Raw genomic sequence first — 23081 nt, 5'->3', positions numbered from 1 at the left:
TGGTAACTGTTTATCCTGGTTCTAGATCCGTTTGTGTAGTTTAGCCAACTCCTATAGCAGTGGTTTGCTAAAAAGCACAAACTGATCTGGGACCAGGCTAACACTACTATTAAATATTGGGGATATATTGAGAGGTTCATATTACATATCATAGTACAAAGCATTCTGTTCTCTGAGATGAGGAAATATATTTTCTAGAAGTAAAGTCATGACTGTTTGGCTTATCAACCCTGTTGTCATTGATGATTGTTATTCAACTACCAGCTGGGTCGTTCCACCACGAGTGCCTTCTGCATCCCTTTTGGTATTTAAAGTACAAATTGTGCACCAATATTGAATTGTAAAAGCCTTTTATATTAAATGAATTCCTAATGGTGAGCTGCTTCTACTCTTTTTGGACATTTTCTGGTGGAAAACTGAGCGGGTCGAGCATAACCCAAAGATAGACAGGCTAGAAATGTTTACCTAAACAAATCATTTTGGGGGTGAAGCTTGCGTTCAATTGCCTTTCCCTGTTGCACACAAGCTTCCATTCCCCCCTGTCAAAAAGGGGATTTATGGAGGATTTAAGAAATATTCCATCCTGTTACTTTATTTGGCACTAGTCATTTATTTTTACTTTGAGATGGGGAAAACTTGTTTTTAGGAAGTTGGACCATGTCCTCTTTATGACATAATGTTAAAATAAATAGTTTTTCCTTCACCAAATTACACTACCCAAAAGGCGCTCAATTGGTTGGGAAACCAGAAATAGCAATGACCATTTGGTGAGAAGATAAAGGCTTGGCAAATGAATCATGGACATAGTTAAATACAGAGATAAAGCACACCCCACATATATATATTTTAGTGTATCAGCCTAATCAGGGGAAAACAAACCGTGGGAGTGTTTGCTTATGGCATTGAGGAAGCTTGTGATACAGTAAATTTAACAGCTTAATGGCAGTATTAAACAGTGAATGGATGGCTGCCTGACATTGTGAACCACACCATGTAATATAGATAAGATACTGTCCATCTAATTGTCACGGGCGTCGTAAGAAGTGGACCAAGGTGCAGCGTAGTGAGAGTACATATTCCATTTTAATTAGAATGTCGCCAACAAAAACAATACAAAACGACCGTGGCGCTTAACAGGGCAATGATGCCTCTAACAAAGTTAACTACCCACACTGAAAGGAGGGAAAAAGCTGTCCCTGATTGAGAACCATACCCGGCCAAAACATAGAAATAAAGTAACATAGAAAACAAAACATAGAATGCCCACATCACATCACACCCTGACCTAACCAAATAGAGAAATAAAACGTCTCTAAGGTCAGAGCGTGACAGTACCCCCCCCCCCCCCCCCAAAGGTGCGGACTCCGGCCACAAAACCTGAACCTATAGGGGGGGGGGGGGGGGGGGGGTGGCTCTGGTGCGGGACGTAGACCCCGCTCCACCTCTGGCTCACCCCACTTTGGTGGCGCCTCTGGTGCGGGCACCCTCGCTGCGGGCCCCGGACTGGGCACCCTCGCTGCGGGCCCCGGACTCACCAGGCTGGGGAGAGACCTACTGGAGGCCTGGTCCGTGGAGGAGGCACAGGATGAACCAGGCTGGGGAGACCTACTGGAGGCCTGGTCCATGGAGGAGGCACAGAATGCACCAGGCTGGGGAGACCTACTGGAGGCCTGATCCGTGGAGGAGGCACAGGATGAACCAGGCTGGGGAGACCTACAGGAGGCCTGGTCCATGGAGGAGGCACAGAATGAACCAGGCTGGGAAGACCTACTGGTGGCCCGGTCCGTGGAGGAGGCACAGGATAGACCGGGCTGTGGGGGAGCACTGGAGAGCTGGTGCGTAGCCTTGGCACCACTCTTCCAGGCTGAATGCCCACTCTAGCCCGGCACGTGCGGGGAGCTGGAAGGCACAGGATGAACCAGGCTGGGGAGACCTACAGGAGGCCTGGTCCATGGAGGAGGCACAGAATGAACCAGGCTGGGAAGACCTACTGGTGGCCCGGTCCGTGGAGGAGGCACAGGATAGACCGGGCTGTGGGGGAGCACTGGAGAGCTGGTGCGTAGCCTTGGCACCACTCTTCCAGGCTGAATGCCCACTCTAGCCCGGCACGTGCGGGGAGCTGGAACAGGCCGCACTGGGTTTTCCTGGCGAACTGGGAAAAACGTGCGTAGAGCCGGCGCAGGATTCACCGGGCTGTGGAGGCGCACTGGAGGTCTGGAGCGCCAAGCTGGCACAAGACGTGCAGGGCTGGGGAGGCACACAGGAGGCCTGGTGCGTGGGGCTGGCACAGTCTTTACCAGATGGCTAGCACACACCTCATTACAAGTATGGAGAGCTGACTGAGGTGACATCAAACCGAGGACCGAGGTGCCTCATGCACCAACACAGCAGCTCTCTCATAGCTCTCTCCATCAACTCCTTCACTGTCTCTGCTTCGCTCCCTTCCAATTTCACCCCAACTGGCTATGGTTCCATCCTCGGCTTCGCCTACAGTCGCGTGTGCCTCCCCCCCAAAGCCTCTCCTGGCCACACTGCTTGGTCCTTTGGTGGTGGGTAGTTCTGTCACGGGCGTCGTAAAAAGTGGACCAAGGTGCAGCGTAGTGAGCGTACATATTCCTTTTAATTAGAATGTCGCCAACAAAAACAATACAAAACGACCGTGGCGCTTAACAGGGCAATGATGCCTCTAACAAAGTTAACTACCCACACTGAAAGGAGGGAAAAAGCTGTCCCTGATTGAGAACCATACCCGGCCAAAACATAGAAATAAAGTAACATAGAAAACAAAACATAGAATGCCCACATCACATCACACCCTGACCTAACCAAATAGAGAAATAAAACGGCTCTCTAAGGTCAGGGCGTGACACTAATAATCAATCATGAAGGTTGATGTGACTGTCATTAGCTGGAGAAAACATAACTATCTACTGTATATTTTATATATAAAAACATATATACTTTATGTACTGTATATTATATATAAAATATATATATACTTTATGTACTGTATATTTTGGGTAATTTACTCTGAAAGTTCTAACTAATTTCTATTTATCGATCATTTAAAATCATCCCTGTTGTTTATGTGGTTTTGCAGGGTGCGACCCGTGGGCAGCACTAGTGAGGGAGACCTAGACTTCGACAGGATGAAACAGGTATGAAACTGTTCTTCAATTGTTCATGGAAGAAAAGTATTCTGAAAGAAACAGAACATGTAAAAAAGTTTTTTTTTTTTTACCCCCACAGGAAATCTTGGATGAAGTTGTACGTGAATTGCAGAAGGTGAAAGATGAGATCATTAATGGTAGGCGACAGAGTGTTAACGCATTGGGTTATGTTACTCAAAAAAGGCACATACTGCTTCAGTGTGAAATTAACCTGCAAACCAACTAAGGTCATTCTTATTCATTTTTTATACAGTTTCCATAGTCAAATTTAGTTTCAGTTAGGTCAAACAAAGGTATCCTAATTAACAAAGCTATCCTAATTAACAAAGCTATCCTAATGAACAAAGCTATCCTAATGAACAAAGCTATCCTAATGAACAAATGTATCCTAATTAACAAAGCTATCCTAATTAACAAAGCTATCCTAATTAACAAAGCTATCCTAATTAACAAAGCTATCCTAATTAACAAAGGTATCCTAATTAACAAAGCTATCCTAATTAACAAAGCTATCCTAATTAACAAAGCTATCCTAATTAACAAAGATATCCTAATTAACAAAGATATCCTAATTAACAAAGGTATCCTAATGAACAAAGATATCCTAATGAACAAAGATATCCTAATTAACAAAGATATCCTAATGAACAAAGATATCCTAATTAACAAAGATATCCTAATTAAGTATGTCCTAAGAGTATGGTAGGCATGCAGTTGATGTGTTTACTAATTCATAGTAATCCCCATTCCTTTTGAAATAGACAAAGGTTCAGTGATAATCCATCCCCCCATCCTCTGTCTACCCAACACCTGCACACGCACACACACAATAACAAGGCACTATTTTCTCCATTTTGTCTCCTCTTTCAGCCATTAGACAAGAAATTGGTCGAATCCATACATGTTAATCAGTGGACAAGAGGATGTGCTGGAGTATGAAGGATTAGAAGGTGTGCTGGAAAGGAATGTTCTCAACATTTCTGTGACGCTGTGAAAATATTGCTGTGACGCTGCAGAAAGGTTGAGCCAACATTGAGTCTGCTGTGCAGAACAGAAAGGCGAAGAAGAAGAAAAAGTTGGAGAAGGAAAGTGAATGAGAGAGAAAAGAATGGTTACATGAACAAAGGATGTGCGGACGGAAGGATGGATAGACGCTTGCACCTTTTTCACCCCCCCCCCCCCCCCCCATTTCGAGACAGTCCTGTTTGCAGCTCTCAGTCTGTTCTAAGTCTTACAATAGAAAATATTTTTGTTTTCTTAAGTTTTTACTGTTTTATTATTATTGTTTTTTTAAACTGTGATTATTTTATTATTCATACCATCATATATATATATAGAGAGAGAGAGAGAGAGAGAGAGACAAAAGACAAACTGTTGTTCTTCATTGGTGGGTTCTAGAGGAAACGTGCACACCAATTACATCAGACTTTTATATTTTATATGATTTACTTTATCCTTGGGTGTTTGACCAGCACGTATGGCACATACTATGCTTTAGTCACCTGACCTCAGTTTTTAAAAAGCTTTTTATCTATTTACCAGTAACAGGGCAGTGTTCATTGGGCCTCAAATGGAAGAAAACTGACAACCGGGGAGGGAGTACCGTTCTCCATTGTAAAACGTTTTAAAAATACGTTCCATTTTGTGCCCTAATAAACACAACTCCGGTGTATAAAAAATCACTGTAATTTTGGGATCATTCAAAAAACGTACCAACAACTGTAAATTCACCATCTACGTATTCCCAAAATAGATCAAATGATCCCTAGGCTGCCCCTACGAAACCCATACAGTAGTCTATATCAGAGGTGTCAAACGCGGTCTTCAACAAGGTCCGGAGGGCCGCAATGAAAATGAGTTACATTTCCTTGCTGTCAAAATTTCGCCCCCCCCCCCCCCCCCCCCCCAACAAAAATGGGCTTCAATGCTGCCATATTGTCTAGCTTTCATTTTGGTGATTATTAGCGAGTTGGACACAGTCAAGAAACAGTATGAATGTAGGTCCATAATCATTTATACACAGTTTTGACTTGGTTTTAGTCATTTTTGTATATTGAGTTCCCCCCCCCACCTAAAAAAATAAAAAAATATGCAAAAAAAATATTTTTTGTTTTTACTCAAACCACCCCTCACGGACCGGAACCCCTCAGCCCTCACGGACAGGAACCCCTCTCCCCTCACGGTATTGGAACCCCTCACCCCTCACGGGCCGGAACCCCTCTCCCCCTGTTTGACACCCCTGGTCTATATGGTTTAGTCCGGTGTATTAACCATGCATTTTGTTTTTAAATTGGGTTTTCAAAATGGTGGTACATTTACAATGGTGGTTTGTTTTTTGTGAATATCCTCCTTGCTATTTAAAGTAACTGTCCAGTTTTCAATGAAACATGACCTATAATTACAATATGAATGAAATACTTAAATTACAAAACGCATGTTAAAAAGCACCTTTTCTGTGTTGGAATGGTGTGGGCGTATCTTAACAACAGATTGGTGTGGGTGTATGCCGATCATTAAAAATATTCACACGAGTAAACCGCTGATTGGCCAGCTCAGCCAATGAGGCAAGATGACATCATTCTCTATGAGGAAATAGCATTTTTTTATTCGATCTGTTTGAGATACAAGTTTGAGGTGGGGTTTTTTTTTATGGTTTTTTTTCTCTCCAATTTATGCTTTGGCCACATACGAGTGTAGGATGAGTCATCAACATTATTTGGATATGATTTAACAGAATATGGACATTTAAAAGTGAGATTTTCACTGGACAGTTACTTTAAGGTTGAACTTGAATTTGATATGTGAAAATGGAGCCAGTTGCAAAATAAATTAAAAGTATACATAAATCAATTCAAACGTTTTTTGTGATGAAAGGAGAAAAAAAATATTGGGGGAAAATATGATTTAATATCGGCTGTGACATATTCACTTTGACTAAGTTCTGAATTAAATTTCAAAAAATCGGAAAGTAAATGAATTTAAACCAAACCATAGACCTGTCTCCTGTCTACAGTATGGAGTGGTGTGTTTCATTCTTCAATTATTATGACAATAAAAAATTAAAAACATTTTCCATCAGATGTTACAATAGTAAAAATATACAATGTACACGTACAGGCTATACAAAACCTGATATAGAAGTTGTGCTTTTGTTCTTAAAATAGCTCTTGTAAAGAAATACCTGTTACATAGTTCTAGCATTACAGATTTATATTCACACACAGAAACCTCACACATGTAATAACATAACTTTTTATTCAATTACATTTCTGTTAGAAACATTGTTAGCAATATTATCTATTTATTTTCTTGATTAAAAACAACTTGTGTGGTGAGCATCAAACAGAGCTTCACTGAAATACAGCTCCTCTTACTGCAAAGTAAGTTTTAATGTTTCATTCTCTGCACTGTTCTGCACACTCACAGTATGGTAAACCTAATGATTGACATTGCGTCTTTTGCCTGCCCACGTGTGCTATTGTCAAGTAAATCACATGATAAAACGAGGTGAAAAGGAGCCTGGAGTGCCACTGTCTGAAACCAATGTTTCACTGTGACAATCAGTACCACTGAATATTGGGGAAAGTGTTTTGATGTGGCACCTACTCCTGCTTGACCAGCTTATATTCCCGCTTGATCCTGGTGTAGGGGCCGATGCTGTCATCAAAGACAAAGTCCCACAACACCCGGGTCCAGGAAGTGTGCTGTGGTAGGGAGTCGTAGTACTCTGCTGCCATCTTCTTCACCTGGCACAGATAACATATCAGAGGGGACTCTGTCAGCACGAGGAGCCAACATAAGTCATGTCAGACTGCAACATGTCAGTTTATTATTTGAGGTTGATAATGAATTGTAATTCCTAGGTAACAGCAAATATCACTAGGGCTTGTCATTTAGGAGTATAATCATCTTTCCCACAACTGACAAAAATGTATAGGAGGTGCACACATTTTCTGGAATTTTCTGAGGACAAAGAAAAACATCCACAACAGTTGACTTTAGAGTGCTTGTTTGTAGAGGATAGAAAGTGTAAAAAGATCCTATTTGTCTCAGGCATTACACCAATAGTTAATGAGTTATAAATTCAGGCCAGTCTTTTAAGCAATACTTCCAGTTGAAACCAGTGGAGGCTGCTGAGGGGAGGACGACTCATAATAATGGCTGGAACGGAGAGAATGGAATGGCCTCAAACTATGTGTTTGATACTATTCTACTAATTCCGTCGCCGGGCATTACCACGAGCCCATCCTCTCCAATTAAGGTGCCACCAACCTCCTGCGGTTGACATGCCTCTCTCATCTACTATCTGATGACTCTCTCATTGGGGATATTGTTTAGAGCATTATCTTGAGACAGACATCTGAAACCAGTGATAATTTTTTTTTTTTGGGGGGGGGGGGTTGGTTGACCTAAAATCATGGTACATTATTGAGATTTAATATCAGACCTAAAATCATGGTAGTCCATTGAGATTTGAGATTGGATTTACCTAAAATCATAGTTGACCTAAAAATGGTGGTCCGCTATCAACACTGTGTTTGAGATTTCAACTCACCTGAGGCAGCTTACTGCCAGGTATACTGGGGAAGTCATGGTGCTCCATGTGGTAACCCACGTTGAAGGTGATCCGGTTCAGTGAGCCGTAGTAGGAGTATGTCTCGTGTCCCTTCAAGAACATGTAGTGCTCCGCTATGAAGTGTCCAGAGATGGGATGTAGACCCATGCATAAAATGGACCCGGCTATGAGGTAAACAATTGGCTTCAGCCCCCATAGGTAGAATATCACAAAGTTCACTGCAAATTGAACAGCGGCATTCATCATCTCTAGTCTGGAGACTGGCTTGGGGTTCACCACTAGAGGGCGCAGTGCGTAGAACAATGGCTGGAGGAAGAGCCACAGGACCTTCCGCAGGGGTGTGCAAAAGAACCAGCCCTCCGCGTCCGTGGGGATGTCCACATCTAGGCCATCGCCACCCAGGTAGCGGTGGTGGTCGATGTGGTACTTCTTGAACGAGGCCGAGTAGGGCAGTCCAATGGGGAGGTTGGCCCATATGGCGAACCAGCGGTTGAGGCGTGCCAGCTTGTTGCCGAACGCAACGTTGTGGGAGATATCGTGAATGGCGAGGGTCAGCGAGTGGTTGATGCAGCCGCCGAAGCCGTATGACCAGAAGAACACCCACTTCCAGGGGAGGTCGTGGACCATGTAGCAGGCCAGAAGCTGGGTGAGGACCATCCCTGTCACCACCCACTTCAACTGGGGGTCAGGCCCCATCAGGGACTTGATCTCTGGGTATTTTGCTTAGGAGGACACAAAAAAAATAAAAATAAGTCACAAGATTTTATTTTACCTTTATTTAGGCAAGTCAGTTAAGAACAAATTCTTATTTTCAATGACAGCCTAGGAACAGTGGCTGTCGTTCTGAACAACAGATTAGGGGGTTTGAACTTGAAACCTTCCGGTTATTAGTCCAACACTCTAACCACTAGGCTACCCTGCCGCCCCAAGATGAGACACATTCTGACCCTGGTCAGTTTCGCTGCATTGTAACGGTTTCTATGTCGGGTTTTTTTCTCTCACACAAGTTGATTCGAGGTTAGACATCAGATTGGTTCGTGCACTTATTTTCTTTCTCCTGTTCAGAATTGGACGAGCCCATTGGCTAATGCAAATTTGGTCTGCCGCATTGCTTTCACATCATTTGCATAACATCAGCATGCAAACTGTTCTGAATCAAATTTTATTAGTCACATGCACCGAATACAACACGTGTAGAACTTACAGTGAAATGCTTACTTATGAGACCCTAACCAACAATGCAGTTTAAAATAAATACGGATAAGAATAAGAAATAAAAGTAGCAAGTAATTAAAGAACAGCAGTAAAATAACAATAGCAAGACTATATACAGGGGGGCACAGAGTCAATGTGCGGGGGCACCAGTTTGTTGAGGTAATATGTACATGAAGGTAGAGTTATTAAAGTGACTATGCATAGATGATAACAGAGAGTAGCAGTGGTGTAAAAGAGTGGGGGGGGGGGCAACGTAAATAGTCTGGGTAGCTATTTGACTAGATGTTCAGGGATCATATGGCTTGGGGGTAGAAGCTGTTTAGAAGCCTCTTGGACCTAGACTTGGTGGTCCGGTACCGCTTGCCGTGCGGTAGCAGAGAGGACAGTATATGACTAGGTTGGCTGGAGTCTTTGACCACTTTTAGGGCCTTCCTCTGACACCGTCTGGTATAGAGGTCCTGGATGGCAGGAAGCTTGACCTCAGTGATGTTCTGGGCCGTACACACTACCCTCTGTAGTGCCTTGTGGTCAGAGGCTGAGCAGTTGCCATACCAGGTAGTGATGCAACCAGTCAGGATGCGAAGAGTAAGGAAACTCTGGAAAACAATATTGTATAGTGCCTTCAGAAAGTATTTAAACCCCCTGACTTTTTTTTTCCACAGTTGTGTAACAAAGTGGGATTAAAATTAATTGTCTTTTTTTTTCCAAAGATCTACACAAAATACTTAAAAGTCAAATTGGTAGAAAAAGTATATATTTTTATTAATTGAAAATGAAACACTATTATAGTTTGGTTAGATACAGTTGAAGTCTGAAGTTTACATAAACTGAGTTTAAATGCATTTGGCTAAGGTGTTTCACAATTCTTGTCATTTAATCCTAGTAAAAATTCACCGTCTTAGGTCAGTTAGGATCCCCACTTTATTTTAAGAATGTGAAATGTCAGAATAATAGCAGAGAAAATGAATTATTTCAGCTTTTATTTCTTTCATCACATTCCCAGAGGGTCAGAAGTTTACATACACTCAATTAGTATTTGGTAGCATTGCCTTTAAATTGTTTAACTTGGGTCAAACGTTTCAGGTAGTCTTCCACAACCTTCCCACAATAAGTTGGGTGAATTTTAGCCCATTCCTCCTGACAGAGCTGGTGTAACTGAGTCAGGTTTGTAGGCCTCCACGCTCGCACACACTTTTTCAGTTCTGCCCACAAATGTTCTATAGGATTGAGGTCAGGGCTTTGTGATGGCCACTCCAATACCTTGACTTTCTTGTCCTTAAGCCATTTTGCCACAACTTTGGAAGTATGCTTGGGGTCATTATCCATTTGGAAGACCCATTTGCAACCAAGCTTTAACTTCTTGACTGATGTCTTGAGATGTTGCTTCAATATATCTACATAATTTTCCTCCCTCATGATGCCATCTATTTTGTGAAGTGCACCAGTCCCTCCTGCAGCAAAGCACCCCCACAACATGATGTTGCCACCGACGTGCTACACGGTTGGGATGGTGTTCTTCGGCTTACAAGCCTCCCCCTTTTTCCTCCAAACATAATGATAGTCATTATGGCCAAACAGTTCTATTTTTGTTTCATCAGACCAGAGGACATTTCTCCAAAAAGTACAATCTTTGTCCCCATGTGCAGTTGCAAACCGTAGTCTCGATTTTTTTATGGAGGTTTCGGAACAGTGGCTTCTTCCTTGCTGAGAGGCCTTTCAGGTTATGTCGATATAGGATTTGTTTTACTGAGGATAAAGATACTTCTGTACCTGTTTCCTCCAGCATCTTCACAGGGTCCTTTGCTGTTGTTCTGGGACTGATTTGCACTTTTCGCACCAAAGTACGTTCATCTCTAGGAGACAGAACGCGTCTCCTTCCTGAGCGGTATGACGGCTGCGTGGTCCCATGGTTTTTATACTTGCATACTATTGTTTGTACAGATGAACGTGGTACCTTCAGGCATTTGGAAATTGCTCCCAAGGATGAACCAGACTTGTGGAGGTCTACAATCTCTTTCTGAGGTCCTGGCTGATTTCTTTTGATTTTTCATGATGTCAAGCAAAGAGGCACTGAGTTTGAAGGTAGGCCTTAAAATACATCCACAGGTACACCTCCAATTGACTCAAATGATGTCAATTAGCTTATCAGAAGCTTCTAAAGCCATGACATTTTCTGGAATTTTCCAAGCTGTTTAAATGCACAGTCATCTTAGTGTATGTAAACTTCTGACCCACTGGAATTGTGATAAGTGAAATAATCTGTCTGTAAACAATTGTTGGAAAAATGACTTGTGTCATGCAAAGTAGATGTCCTAACCGACTTGCCAAAACGATAGTTCGTTAACAAGAAATGTGTGGAATGGTTGAAAAACACGTTTTAATGACTCCAACCTAAGTGTATGTTAACTTCTGACTTCAACTGTAAGTATTCACCCCCCTGAGTCAATACATGATACAATCACATTTGGCAGTAACCACAGCTATGTCTGCTTTTTTTTTAAATTAACCTATCTACCAATAGGTGCCCTTCTTTGCGAGGCATTGGAAAATCTCCCTGGTCTTTGTGATTGAATCTGTGCTTGAAATTCACTGCTCGACTGAGGAACATTACAGATAATTGTATGTGTGGGGTACAGAGATGGGGTAGTCATTCAAAAATTATTATAACATTTGTAAAAAATATCTAAAAACATGATTCCACTTTGACATTATTGTGTGTAGATCAGTGACACAAAATCTACATTGAATCCATTTTAAATTCAGGATGTGATCCAACAAAATGTGACCCAACAAAATGTGACAAAAGTCAAGGGGTGTGAATACTTTCTGAAGACACTGTACATGTCATAGTAAACCCATAGTCTCACCTACCTACAGTTCTCCCTTCCATTTGCCAACTTACAATTTATATTATTTGTCCACTATTTCATGCCTGGGATATCAAATCATTCACAACTTTTGAGTGAGAAGCCCTTTTGATGTGATGTGACGGCAACTTTTAAATTTCCTGCATTCATTGGTCCAATGACCCTTCAACTAACCACCTGTGATGTGTTTTAAATGCAAAATACACCCTTTACCACTGTCTAGCTGAGCTGTTCTCTAAAAGTGTATTACAGAATATGGGAATTCATAATGTTGGGGCAAAACTAATGTGTTTCCCTACTGCAATACAATTGTAAAAAAGTTTGCACTCCTTTCGCCCTCAGAACAGCCTCAATACGTTGGGGCATGGACTCAAGGTGTCAAAAGCATTCCACAGGGATGCTGGCCCATGTCAACTCCAATGCTTCCCACAGTTGTGTGAAGTTGGCTGGATGCCCTTTGGGTTGTGGACCAAACTGTTGAGCATGAAAAACCCAACAGCGTTGCAGTTCTTGCCAGACACAAACCAGTGCACCTGGCACCTACTACCATACCCTGTTCAAAGGCACAATTCTGCTGTTATCCATCCACCCTCTGAATGGCACACATACACAATCTATGTCTCAATTGTCTGAAGGCTTAAAAATCCTTCTTTAACCTGTCTCTTCCCCTTCATCTACACTGATTGAAGTGGATTTAACAGGGGACATCAGGGGATCATAGCTTTCACCTGGTCAGTCTGTCATGGAGAGAGCAGGTGTTCTTAATGTTTTGTACACTCAGTGCATATACAGTATATGGGTAATATTGATAAACAAGCAACAAATAAAAATATGATTAAAATGAAAACCGAGATGGCTGCATTAAAATATAAACCGTAGGCTATATAGGCCTATTTTAATCATATTTAAAAATATTTCATGTTCAATCAATTGAGTTCTATTTTGCTACTTTTAGGCTATAATTTGTCATAATGTGTAGCCAAACATGATGTGCTAAATCGGTGATTTTAGGCATTTTGTTGGGTAAGCATTAGAATATGCCTTGTCAATATTTGCAGCCGTTGGTGGTAATATTTGTCTAGGAGCATATCTGTAGTCATTGTAGTATTGTGAAAGAATTCTAATGTTGAGGTAAGATTTGAATGAAGAAAGCTTATCCGAGAGCAAAGTTCCCTTTCTTTCGATCCTATCAGTATCACACGCTTCAACGAACCGTTCTCTGCGTAGTGTATTTGGAAACGCATGTTACATCGTCGACCATTGCAGGAAAGACGCATTGTTAAAAAAAACACTCTTAAGCCTTAAATCACTATTGGGAAACCGGGCCCAGATTTGGAAGTAAACTTAATTGATCAAATTTAAAAACATGACTTCTCAAAATACTTGAAAGCATTAGACAAGCAACATTTCAATAAATAGAGAGAGGTTGATCGATAAACAAAATAATTTAATGAAACAGAAAAGTACGTCTATGTACGTAACAGTATGGTGTGAAGGAGCCAAAACACCCTGGCTAAGATACAATACCACCACCAGCCGGCTGGCCACCTCTCTCATTGTGAGCCTAATTTCCTCAGTCTCCAGTCCTGCTGGACAGCACAGGGTATCATAAAAACAAAAGCTTTTAATAATTTAGGAACCAAGCAACGGATCACGATTTGGTATTTTCATTCACGCCAATGGAACGATAAAGGGGAACACGCCCCTATAAATACACATATGAATCATTGAAAAAAAACATGTGTTTAAGTTAGATGACTTCAAGGATGAGCTCGAGAAAATGTTGATTGCTCAGATATTAGACCAATAAGACACTAGAACAAAAATATGTATTGGGTATCGTTCCACCTCAAAAAGCACAAGAAAGAGAATTGACACCCGCCATCTCAGATTGTACTGAAATCATGTATGTTGTTAGAAACAGATAATATTAGTATCCCCCCTCTGACAAGGAGTATGGATAATGTATTCCCAGTGGGTATTGGGTGATGTTTTTCTCTCTGTTCAAAGAAGTGAGTCATTGAGGTTAAGTCCCATCCTGTATCCAGATTCCAACCAATAGACAGTTCTGTTCCTGCTATTAGGTGCAAAAAGTTTTAAGAGATAGTTGACCTAAATTACAAAATTGCGGTTGGTTTCCTTACCTTGTAGTCTATCGACTTGGTATGATAACAACATATGCTTTGGTTCTTGGCCACTGTTTCAAATGCTAACTTTTACAATTTATTTGAATTACTCACGTCTCGTCTTACTCATTGTTAGAAAATAAGTTTGATCCAAATCGGATGTAAGGTATATTGATATATTGATTGATATATTATATAAATCATAGAAGTAAAAAATTGCTAATTTGGGTGGAATCAATTACCTTAATTTCTTAGATATCAAATTATATTTCAACTAAATAATGTTGCAGGAATGCTAATCCTATCTCTTTCTAAATACAGAAACGATTTCAGAACAATCTGAGATGTGGGATGTCATGGCTTGCTCAAATGACATGGAATGACCCTCTTGAAAAGCCAGATTTGTGGTGCCTTCAACATTACCACAGTGTGGGCATTACAGCTGTTGTATAATGATAGAGCATACCATCTGAATTCTGGATTGAACGAATATAAATATAATGACTAATTATTCTATTTATGGCTCGTATGAGGGTCTGACCATGTGACTTAATGGTTGGTGACTATCATGCTATCCTTTGCATCAGTCTTTGACATTGGGCCATTAGGAATGGGAATGTGTCTTGTTACCTAGCAAAGTCAATGGGCTTAGTCAGCTGCACCTGTTATTATCACCATGTTGCCCATTGTTCTACATGTCAAAAAGATAAAACGGAGGATCAGTTTACGTCACAGGAGGTTAGTTGCATCTTAATTGGGCAAAACGGCTTGTATTAATGGCTGGAGCAGACTAGTATCAAATACATCAAACATGATTTCCATGTGTTTGATGCCATTCCATTTTATATAACTTTATTTATTTAGGGTCTTAAGAAAGAGATCCACTGTTGATCACTGTCAGCTTCGATGTTTCAAGTATCATAATGACAATACTGGCATTCACTTGGTTTCATTGTGCTTGTATTCACAAACACCTCTACTGTGTAAGCTGTTTTTATTACACAAGATAATATTACAATATGAAAACATAAGAAACTAAAAGTAGGACAGGTGGTTTTGTTTTGCAAATCTAGTAGGCTGCTTTGTCTTGTGAAAACAAATAGGAGTCCATATTCCCTTAAGTTTCAGCATTGGCAAATAGCCTAAAGTACTAGGCTATCTCTGCAGTACATCATGGTGAATGAGTTGGGCTACTCCAATAAATCATATGCTGCTAGGGTGTTAAACTCCAGTTTCACTGCATGGGTGGTTGTGTAACCTTTATTTAACTAGGCAAGTCAGTTAAGATCAAATTCTTATGTACAATGACGGCATACACCGGCCAAACCCAGACGACGCTGGGCCAATTGTGCGCCGCCCTATGGGACTCCCAATCATGGCCGGTTGTTATACAGCCTGGAATCAAACCAGGATGTCTGTAGAAATGGTTGCGACATTTGACAGGGAAGACGTAAGCTATTCATTTGAAAACAGGTAAAACCGGATACGATTTTAAAAGAAGACAAGAACGTTGTATTAGCAGTACAACTTTACTTTAAACCGTAGTTATTTCGTTTACGTTTTAAGGCAACAGCTTACCTAATATTTCTTTTCTTCGTGAAGTATGAGGCTGATCATTGTAGACCCATTCAAAGTCTCCCCGTTCACCTGTCTTATCCATTTCGATGCTCTTGATGCCCGCGGGAGCGCAGTGGTAATGCGTGCCTCACCTACACACACTACTTTACAAACACACCCGTAAAGGTGAAAGGTGTGCGACCAAAAAAGCTCCTCCCCAGCCGATAGTAATTATTGGGTGTTTCAAGTTGAAATAATTATAGATATAACAGAATATTGTTGCATAACTTACACTTTGTAAATGAATCTCAACAAGATGCATGAGTTGATTATACACGTGGATTGTAATACATTTTCACGAATCCTTTATTGCACAAACACATAAACAACCCCAATTCATCAAATCAAATCAAACTTTATTTGTCACATTTTTTTATTTTACCTTTATTTAACTAGGCAAGTCAGTTAAGAACAAATTCTTATTTTCGATGACGGAACAGTGGGTTAACTGCCTGTTCAGGGGCAGAACGACAGATTTGTACCTTGTCAGCTCGGGGTTTGAACTTGCAACCTTCCGGTTACTAGTCCGGTTACATGCGCCGAATACATGTGTAGACCTCACCGTGAAATGCTTTCGAACAAGCCCTTAACCAACAGTACAGTTCAATAAAGAGTTAAGAAAATATTCACCAAATAAACTAAAGTTAAAAAATGATATAAAGTAACACAATAAAATAACGATATACAGTGGGTACCGGTATCGAGTCAATGTGGGGTAGGGGGGGGGGGGGGGGGCGTACAGGTAGGGGTGAAGTGACTATGCATAGATAATAAACATCGAGTAGCAGCAGTGTAGAAAACAAATGGCGGGGGGGGGGTTGTCAATGTAAATAGTCCGTTTGATTAATTGTTCAGCAGTCTTATGGCTTGGGGGTAGAAGCTGTTAAGGAGCCTTATTGATATTGTGACAATAAATTAAACTATATTCAATGTCAATTTGTTTGTGTATATGATGCATAGTGGATAAATGTTGAATGACTGACTGAACTACAAATAATAGTAGTTATTTATGATGCAAGGTACAAGTACATCAGTCAATCGGCATTCACCTGCACTGATCATCTGCAATGTCGTACAAGCTGCAAATGGGCGTGCTCCTCTGCCCAGGAGTTGCTGATGCTTGCCAGATCTTGCAACGCCTGGATAGGTATTTTAAATATCAGCTAACCACATATGTTATAGCAATCTGTCAATCGATGACGTCGCACGCAACAATTGGTTGACGATGCATGCAACGTCTGAGCAGGGGAACCCGATCTAATGCAGCGTTCCCTTCATGTCAGATACTTGGGACCCTTAAGTTCAAATGAACCTAAGTCATTTGCGTAGTCATATTGATTGATTCTGTTACCTCCCAATTTAGAAACTCGAGATCCGACCCTACCTCCTAAGTTAGCCAGTCATAAATTCCGAGTTTTCGACATGATAAGAACGCGGGTCTGTAACCGATGAAGTCTCGCGAGACTATGTAGCCAAAGCGTAGTGGCGACGGGAGTAGAACAGAGTGGAGTTTGTTGTCGAAGAAGGAGGAAGGCAGTGTAGAGGGGGGGAACTGCTATAGAAAACATAACTGTGAGGAGTTTAGGGTTTTCAATATGGCATCAGGTGATACCCTGTACATCGAAACGGACGGCTCGGAGATGCCGTCAGAAATAGTGGAACTCCATGAAATCGAAGTGGAGACAATCGAGACAACAGTTGTTGGAGAGGACGACGATGAACAGCCTATGATCGCTTTACAGCCCCTCGACTCAGATGATCCACACTCAATGCATCACCATCACCAGGAGGTAATATTGGTGCAAACTCGAGAAGAGGTGGTTGGTGAAGATGATTCGGACATGCACGGGGACGATGATTACGAGGACCAAATTCTTATACCTGTCCCAGTCCCTGCCGCCGAAGAGGAATACATCGAACAGACTCTGGTGACTGTCGCTGGGAAGAGCTCGGGGCGGACGAAGAAGGGGGGAAGCGGGAAGAGAAATAAAAAGAACTACTTGGGTGCACCGGAGTCCAGTGGTAGAAAATGGGAACAGAAACAAGTCCAGATAAAGACTTTGGAAGGAGAGTTTTCGGTGACGATGTGGGCATCGGGTAAGTTTCGAGTTCTGTCGAAAGTGTGTTCTTGCAAGCTTGCCACCTGCATTGTTCTCACTGTGCATTCCCTGGTACAAGGCCTCGTACGGACGCTGGCCTCTGGCTAATTTCAGTAGAATTCTGCACAGTTTTTCACGTCCGAATTGCGTACGGTGTATTTGAAATGTATTTTTTTGTTTTTATGGGAAGCCATGTTTTATGTGTTGATGGGCGCCGCCATGTTCCCCTGGACCAGTATGGCGGACCGAAAAAATGGCGTTGATTTGTCCGGGGAAAGATGGCGGCGGGTGGGAACGAGTGCGCTGCTGCTGGCCCGGGAGTAGGCCGCTGTGGCGCAGTTCAGCACAGGGCCTCGGCTCGAAGCTCCTCGTCAAGAGCTGGGGGGGGAAGGAGGGTAGCGACTAGCAAGCTATCACACAAGACTGTGTGGGATGTGCTACTGCCAGTTAGCTTTCTAATCGTGGGGAAGAGTTACAAGAATGGCATCTAAATAGTTTGATATTTTAATCATTACATTTTTTTAAGCACATTTTACATTGGTGCATTTTTGATACACCCTTAGATTGGCTTTCGTCAGACAGTAAACGTTAGCTAGCTTGCTAATTTGTTTAGCTATACCGACAGTCTGTAGCCGACTAAACTCAACAATTTACTATGGCGTTGAGTGGCGACTAGTCTTTAAATTTAGCGACTAGAATTGGTATTAAATGGTTACTACGTTTGTTGACCTGTTATTTAGCTAGTTTACTAAATTAGCCAACTCAACGATTAACGATGGATTTCAGTAACAACTAGAGTGGGTGGACTGGAGTACCAAGATCACATAAAAACATTTTTTTCAATAAAGATCTACGGCTATTCCACACATTCTTTAAAACATAGGGCCCTTCAAATGGAACTAGCCTAAATGTACATTCACTTTATGTTCAGCTGTTCACCAACAGCATTAACACAATTAAGTGTCACAGCCTTCATATATTTTCCTGGTGGATGTGCAGCGTGGTTGAAATGGTGTCATATTCTTTGTTGATTGGTAATTCTAATGGCAAATTTGGGTCAGACATCACAAAACATATACCTGTGCGTCTGTTTTAACTCTGCTCCTGTCCTCCGTCTCAGATGACAAGAAGGATGTTGACCATGACACTATGGTAGAGGAGCATGTCATTGGGGATAATTCTCCTCCCGATTACTCGGAGTACATGACAGGGAAGAAGCTCCCGCCCGGAGGCATTCCAGGCATCGACCTGTCAGACCCCAAACAGCTGGCAGAGTTCGCTAGGTGAGTTACAGAAATGTTCATTAGTCAGTCACTCCAGGATTCAGCCATCTCAAAAAATGTAGCAACGTCGACTATTCCCAGCATATAATGAAAAGGCTTGCAAATTTGACCAATCGCTGCACTATTTTTTAGCATAAAACTGTCGGATAATCTCAATATTATTGCAGAAAACTGTCCCATGTGTGTTTGTGTGATATTACAAATCCCTGTATCGTAATAATACTTTTTATGAGTGTTTGTCCGCTTGTTCTCATATTGTCTTTTTGGTCTCATCTCCTTCACTTTGTCTGTACTGTGTGCACCTTCCTATTTACACCAGAGATCTGTGTATGTCAAGGTGCTCATGTCTCCTCCTTAACAATGGGAGTCGTTGTCCCAAAGGCGAGAAGGCAAGCAACAAGCTTAGGTCCATAATAAGTCCATAGAAATTTTGGCAAGAGTGAAACCTCTGTCTTGGCCTCCTCTCTGTTTAAACACACACACACCAAACCCCTCCCCCAACCTCTAAGCCCCTCCCCCTGCCACTCACAACAAAGATGAGAGATCACATCTTCCTCTCCGACAAGTGGTTTCAACTCGCTGTTTGCATTTGAGGTTTGGTCCAACAAAATCAGACGTATATGGACATTGAAACACATTGAGACATGATTTTACTGTAATAGAGAAGTTACCTTTTCTACCTATATCCTTTTCATGAATTGTCTGCTCTGTGCACAATTTGATCTGTTATTTCTAAAACGGCAGTATCAATTAACATTGATTCTGGAAAATGTGTGCTCAGTTTGTCGTGCGTGGCATTGGGGTTACCGCTAGCAGCATTTTAGCCACATAAATGTGCAGTAAGCAGAAAACACCATTTTATATAAGGAATTGGCAACTCATTCTCATTCAGAGAATTGATCTTAACAAAGTGGACAGGCTAACATGCTGTTCAAACAGTTGGAGATGGATAGAAGGGTGTGTTCATAACAATTCAACTGTTCTGCCTTGTTAGCAAATAGATCCAAGTTGGCTAAATTTGAAATATAAAACATTAGCTGGCTAATCACTAGCACATGGGCTTGTGGTTAAATTTGTAACAAAAATGTGGTTTTCATAGACAGAAAGCAGGATCAGTAATTATTGCAAAAATAATTATTTAGGTAATATAATTAAATGATTAGTGGGTCTTATGGTTGTGGAAGGCATATATTTAAATGTTTTCTTTCTGTTGCGTCCCGATGTACTATTAGAACTGTTTGCCGTTGAACTCTGCAGGTATGGAAAGAATGCGTTCCCAAATGCGCTTTAATACAGCTTGAAAGTCCCCCAAAAACATTCCTTACTCCAGGACACTTCACTTCAAACTAGGACAATAAAGTAAAAGGAGTACTCCGTCTGCATTGATATGAGACATACAGACGCACGTTTTCACTATATACAATTGTATGTGGACCCCCCTTCAAATTAGTGGATTTCAGCCAAACGTTTGTATATGGAGGTTGCATGCCTGCGTGCTCGATTTTATACATAGTGTATAATTTATGCCATTTAGCAGACACTTTTATCCAAAGCGACTTAGTCATGCATACATTTTACGTAAGGGTGGTCCCGGGAATCAAACCCACTATCCTGGTGTTACAAGTGCCATACTCATCCAACTGATCTACAGTGGACCACGATCTGTCATCTCTTGCAGGATGAAGCCACGGAAAATCAAGGAGGACGACTCTCCCAGGACGATAGCTTGCCCTCACAAAGTATGTGTGCTCTACTAGTCTAACTGGTATTAGAGAGAGAATGGCAAGACAGCCACTAGAACACAATGGTATGACTAGCACAGGTGTTTGGGTGAATAATGGTAGTCAACTAACCGCTATGCTCTGTGGTTGGCTATAGCTTATTATATTTTTAGATGCTCTGATGTGGACCAATTTGGTTTTGTTATTTCTGAAGTTACCCTGTGATTAATTGCTACCTTTTGCCCCTGCAGGGATGCAGTAAAATGTTTAGGGATAACTCTGCAATGAGGAAGCACCTGCACACCCACGGACCACGTGTTCACGTCTGCGCTGAATGTGGAAAGGCCTTTGTCGAAAGCTCCAAACTGAAGAGGCATCAACTTGTTCATACCGGCGAGAAGCCTTTCCAAGTATGTTTCCCCCAGCTCCTTCAAAATGGCTTCTTAATGAGAGATCGACTTCTACAATTTCACTGTATACGTTTAGTTTGAATCACAACACTTCCAGCTTAACGGCCTACGTGGCACGTATATGACCATACACCCATAGGGGCCCAGATTGTCAGTCAGCAATGCAGCCTTGTAATAAAGTCTACTCTCTCTCTTCCAGTGCACATTTGAGGGCTGCGGAAAGCGGTTCTCCCTGGACTTTAACTTACGCACACACGTGCGGATTCACACTGGAGACCGACCCTACGTCTGTCCGTTTGACGGCTGCAACAAGAAGTTTGCCCAATCCACCAACCTCAAGTCTCACATCCTCACACACGCGAAAGCTAAAAACAATCAGTGACTGTGAACCAACCAACTACCCCCCCTCCCCCCATATCTTCACCACGGCAGAATCGTCACATCCCCTAAGAGATATGAAATCCCCTTTGTATTGTTTCTAGGGAAATGTTTTGAGAGAATGCCCTTACTGACTTTTTGATATGTACAGAGATGAAAACGACGAACTCTAAAGACTAAACGACGAACCCCCCCCCCCCCCCCCCCACTACCACTTTCATCTTGGCACGATCCCCAAGGAAAAGCATCAAGTTTCTCCTTGTGAAGATGTTGATTTTTTTTTGGACCTGCACTTGAAAAGAAAAGTTATTTATACTGCAGCACCCAAAGACAAAGAATTGACATTTAAAGTTATTCTCCATCAGCATAGCGAAGTAAATGCTTTTTAATTTTGTACCTTTTTCTAAGTGTGCATGTTGTACACTTTTTTTTTTTTTTTTTTTTTTTCTGGCTGAGCTGTTTTATGTGTTTTCCCTGAGAAATCTGTGGTAACCCTTCTTGGAGAATTTGCTGTTTATTATACCTCTCTGCTTTTCCCCTTGTAAAATGTTTCTTTGGGGGGGGGGGGGTATTCTTTAGATTAATTTTGTATAATTGAAACGTACAGCTATATTGGAATTGTGTAGATAATAGCAATGTGATTTAAGTAGTGTTAACTGATTCAAACCATTTTCTACTCCCCACCCCTCCCTGCACGGCCAGAGAGCAACACATCGTGTCATGTCCATCAAGTCCTTTGTTTAGTTGAACACACAATACAACCAGAAGTGGTGCTCAGTTGCATCATTAGAATGTATTGTACAGGCTGCATTACCTTTTGCTAAAATGTACCTCCCCCAATAAGTTGCCAATACAAAACCTGCCCATTAGCAAGCACTTAGAATTTTGTTTCAGAATTCCTATTTTATGTAGTGTTAACGGTTGTAAAGGATAAATTTTTGAATGTGACATTTACCATTGGTAGGGACTGTTCAAAATTGGTACCAACATTTTTAATAAAATGGTTGATAGGAACTTGTAACATGTTTAAAATATATGACCGGTATTTACAGGTAAATGGTCCGTGTGGATTTTTGCTCGTTATTCCGATGTCCATCCCTTTGTGCTTGGTCATGTCATTCAAGTAGTTTAATGGAAATTCTGTACAGCAGATATGGAAAATAAATCAAATATCCCCACCAGTATATATTAATTTCCTAAAGACAATCAAGTTAACAAGTATTGACAGGAAGACTGGACCCTATATTTCAAAATAAAAATCCAACTCTATTCAATGTTTACAATCAATGCAGAGTTTTTTTTCAGTCTATTACAATGGATAATTTCCCTAAAATCTATTCAAGTAAAACAAGTGCAACAATGCTGGTTGGTAGAGATTTGCCGAATCAATTTACTCAATGAGCACATCACGATGAGTTGGTAAGTATTTGGCCTTTGTGCAACCACAGCAGAACACTGGAACACGATTACACCATGGGAACTGTTTCTTCTCTCATGCAAAACTCTTTGTCCAAGATTCAGATAAGAAATGTAGAGGACAGGCCTAACTTTACCACCCTTTGAGCAGAAATATTTATCAGAACATGCATGCAAAAATGAGATAAATGTTAATCCCTGTT

General features: G+C 41.4%; 3 protein-coding genes across 4 annotated transcripts in view; 2 read left to right on the top strand and 1 right to left on the bottom strand.

Annotated features, from left to right (window-relative positions):
* LOC139375410 (ena/VASP-like protein) overlaps window positions 1-6158 on the top strand; it is a 59413-nt gene extending 53255 nt beyond the window's left edge. Inside the window, exons 10-12 of one of the 2 annotated variants that reach the window (XM_071117170.1) lie at window positions 3101-3158; window positions 3250-3307; window positions 4041-6158. In XM_071117170.1, coding sequence (XP_070973271.1) covers window positions 3101-3158; window positions 3250-3307; window positions 4041-4078 — 154 coding nt within the window. In that variant the 3' untranslated portion in view covers window positions 4079-6158. The remainder of the gene's footprint in view (window positions 1-3100; window positions 3159-3249; window positions 3308-4040) is intronic. The other variant, XM_071117169.1, reaches the window with a different exon arrangement.
* Window positions 6159-6605: 447 nt separating this feature from the next.
* On the bottom strand, window positions 6606-15653 carry LOC139375412 (delta(4)-desaturase, sphingolipid 2). Its single transcript, XM_071117171.1, has 3 exons — window positions 15533-15653; window positions 7726-8468; window positions 6606-6916 (listed from the first exon to the last, which is right to left on the bottom strand). The coding sequence occupies exons 1-3, from the start codon at window positions 15612-15614 to the stop codon at window positions 6773-6775; spliced, it is 969 nt and encodes a 322-aa protein (XP_070973272.1). The 5' UTR covers window positions 15615-15653; the 3' UTR covers window positions 6606-6772.
* Window positions 15654-16769: 1116 nt separating this feature from the next.
* LOC139375409 (transcriptional repressor protein YY1-like) lies at window positions 16770-22731 on the top strand. Its single transcript, XM_071117168.1, has 5 exons — window positions 16770-17668; window positions 18791-18953; window positions 20632-20692; window positions 20926-21084; window positions 21284-22731. Exons 1-5 carry the CDS (start codon window positions 17167-17169, stop codon window positions 21464-21466), a joined length of 1068 nt encoding a protein of 355 aa, XP_070973269.1. The 5' UTR covers window positions 16770-17166; the 3' UTR covers window positions 21467-22731.
* Window positions 22732-23081: the final 350 nt, after the last annotated feature.

This window comes from Oncorhynchus clarkii, chromosome 19 (genome assembly GCF_045791955.1).
Source record: "Oncorhynchus clarkii lewisi isolate Uvic-CL-2024 chromosome 19, UVic_Ocla_1.0, whole genome shotgun sequence".
NCBI lineage: Eukaryota > Metazoa > Chordata > Actinopteri > Salmoniformes > Salmonidae > Oncorhynchus > Oncorhynchus clarkii.
Note: the sequence above shows the minus strand (reverse complement) of the source record. Positions and strands in the feature narration are given on the sequence as shown.

What these genes read in the sequence shown, in the direction of transcription:
- LOC139375412 (XM_071117171.1), bottom strand. Translation starts at nt 15,614, where the DNA reads ATGGATAAGACAGGTGAACGGGGAGACTTTGAATGGGTCTACAATGAT. An exon ending in ACGAAGAAAAGAAATATTAG is followed by an intron (nt 8,469 to 15,532) that starts GTAAGCTGTTGC and finishes TGTCCTCCTAAG; the next exon opens with CAAAATACCCAGAGATCAAG. An exon ending in CTGGCAGTAAGCTGCCTCAG is followed by an intron (nt 6,917 to 7,725) that starts GTGAGTTGAAAT and finishes TATCTGTGCCAG; the next exon opens with GTGAAGAAGATGGCAGCAGA.
- LOC139375409 (XM_071117168.1), top strand. Translation starts at nt 17,167, where the DNA reads ATGGCATCAGGTGATACCCTGTACATCGAAACGGACGGCTCGGAGATG. An exon ending in CAGCTGGCAGAGTTCGCTAG is followed by an intron (nt 18,954 to 20,631) that starts GTGAGTTACAGA and finishes CATCTCTTGCAG; the next exon opens with GATGAAGCCACGGAAAATCA. An exon ending in CGATAGCTTGCCCTCACAAA is followed by an intron (nt 20,693 to 20,925) that starts GTATGTGTGCTC and finishes TTGCCCCTGCAG; the next exon opens with GGATGCAGTAAAATGTTTAG.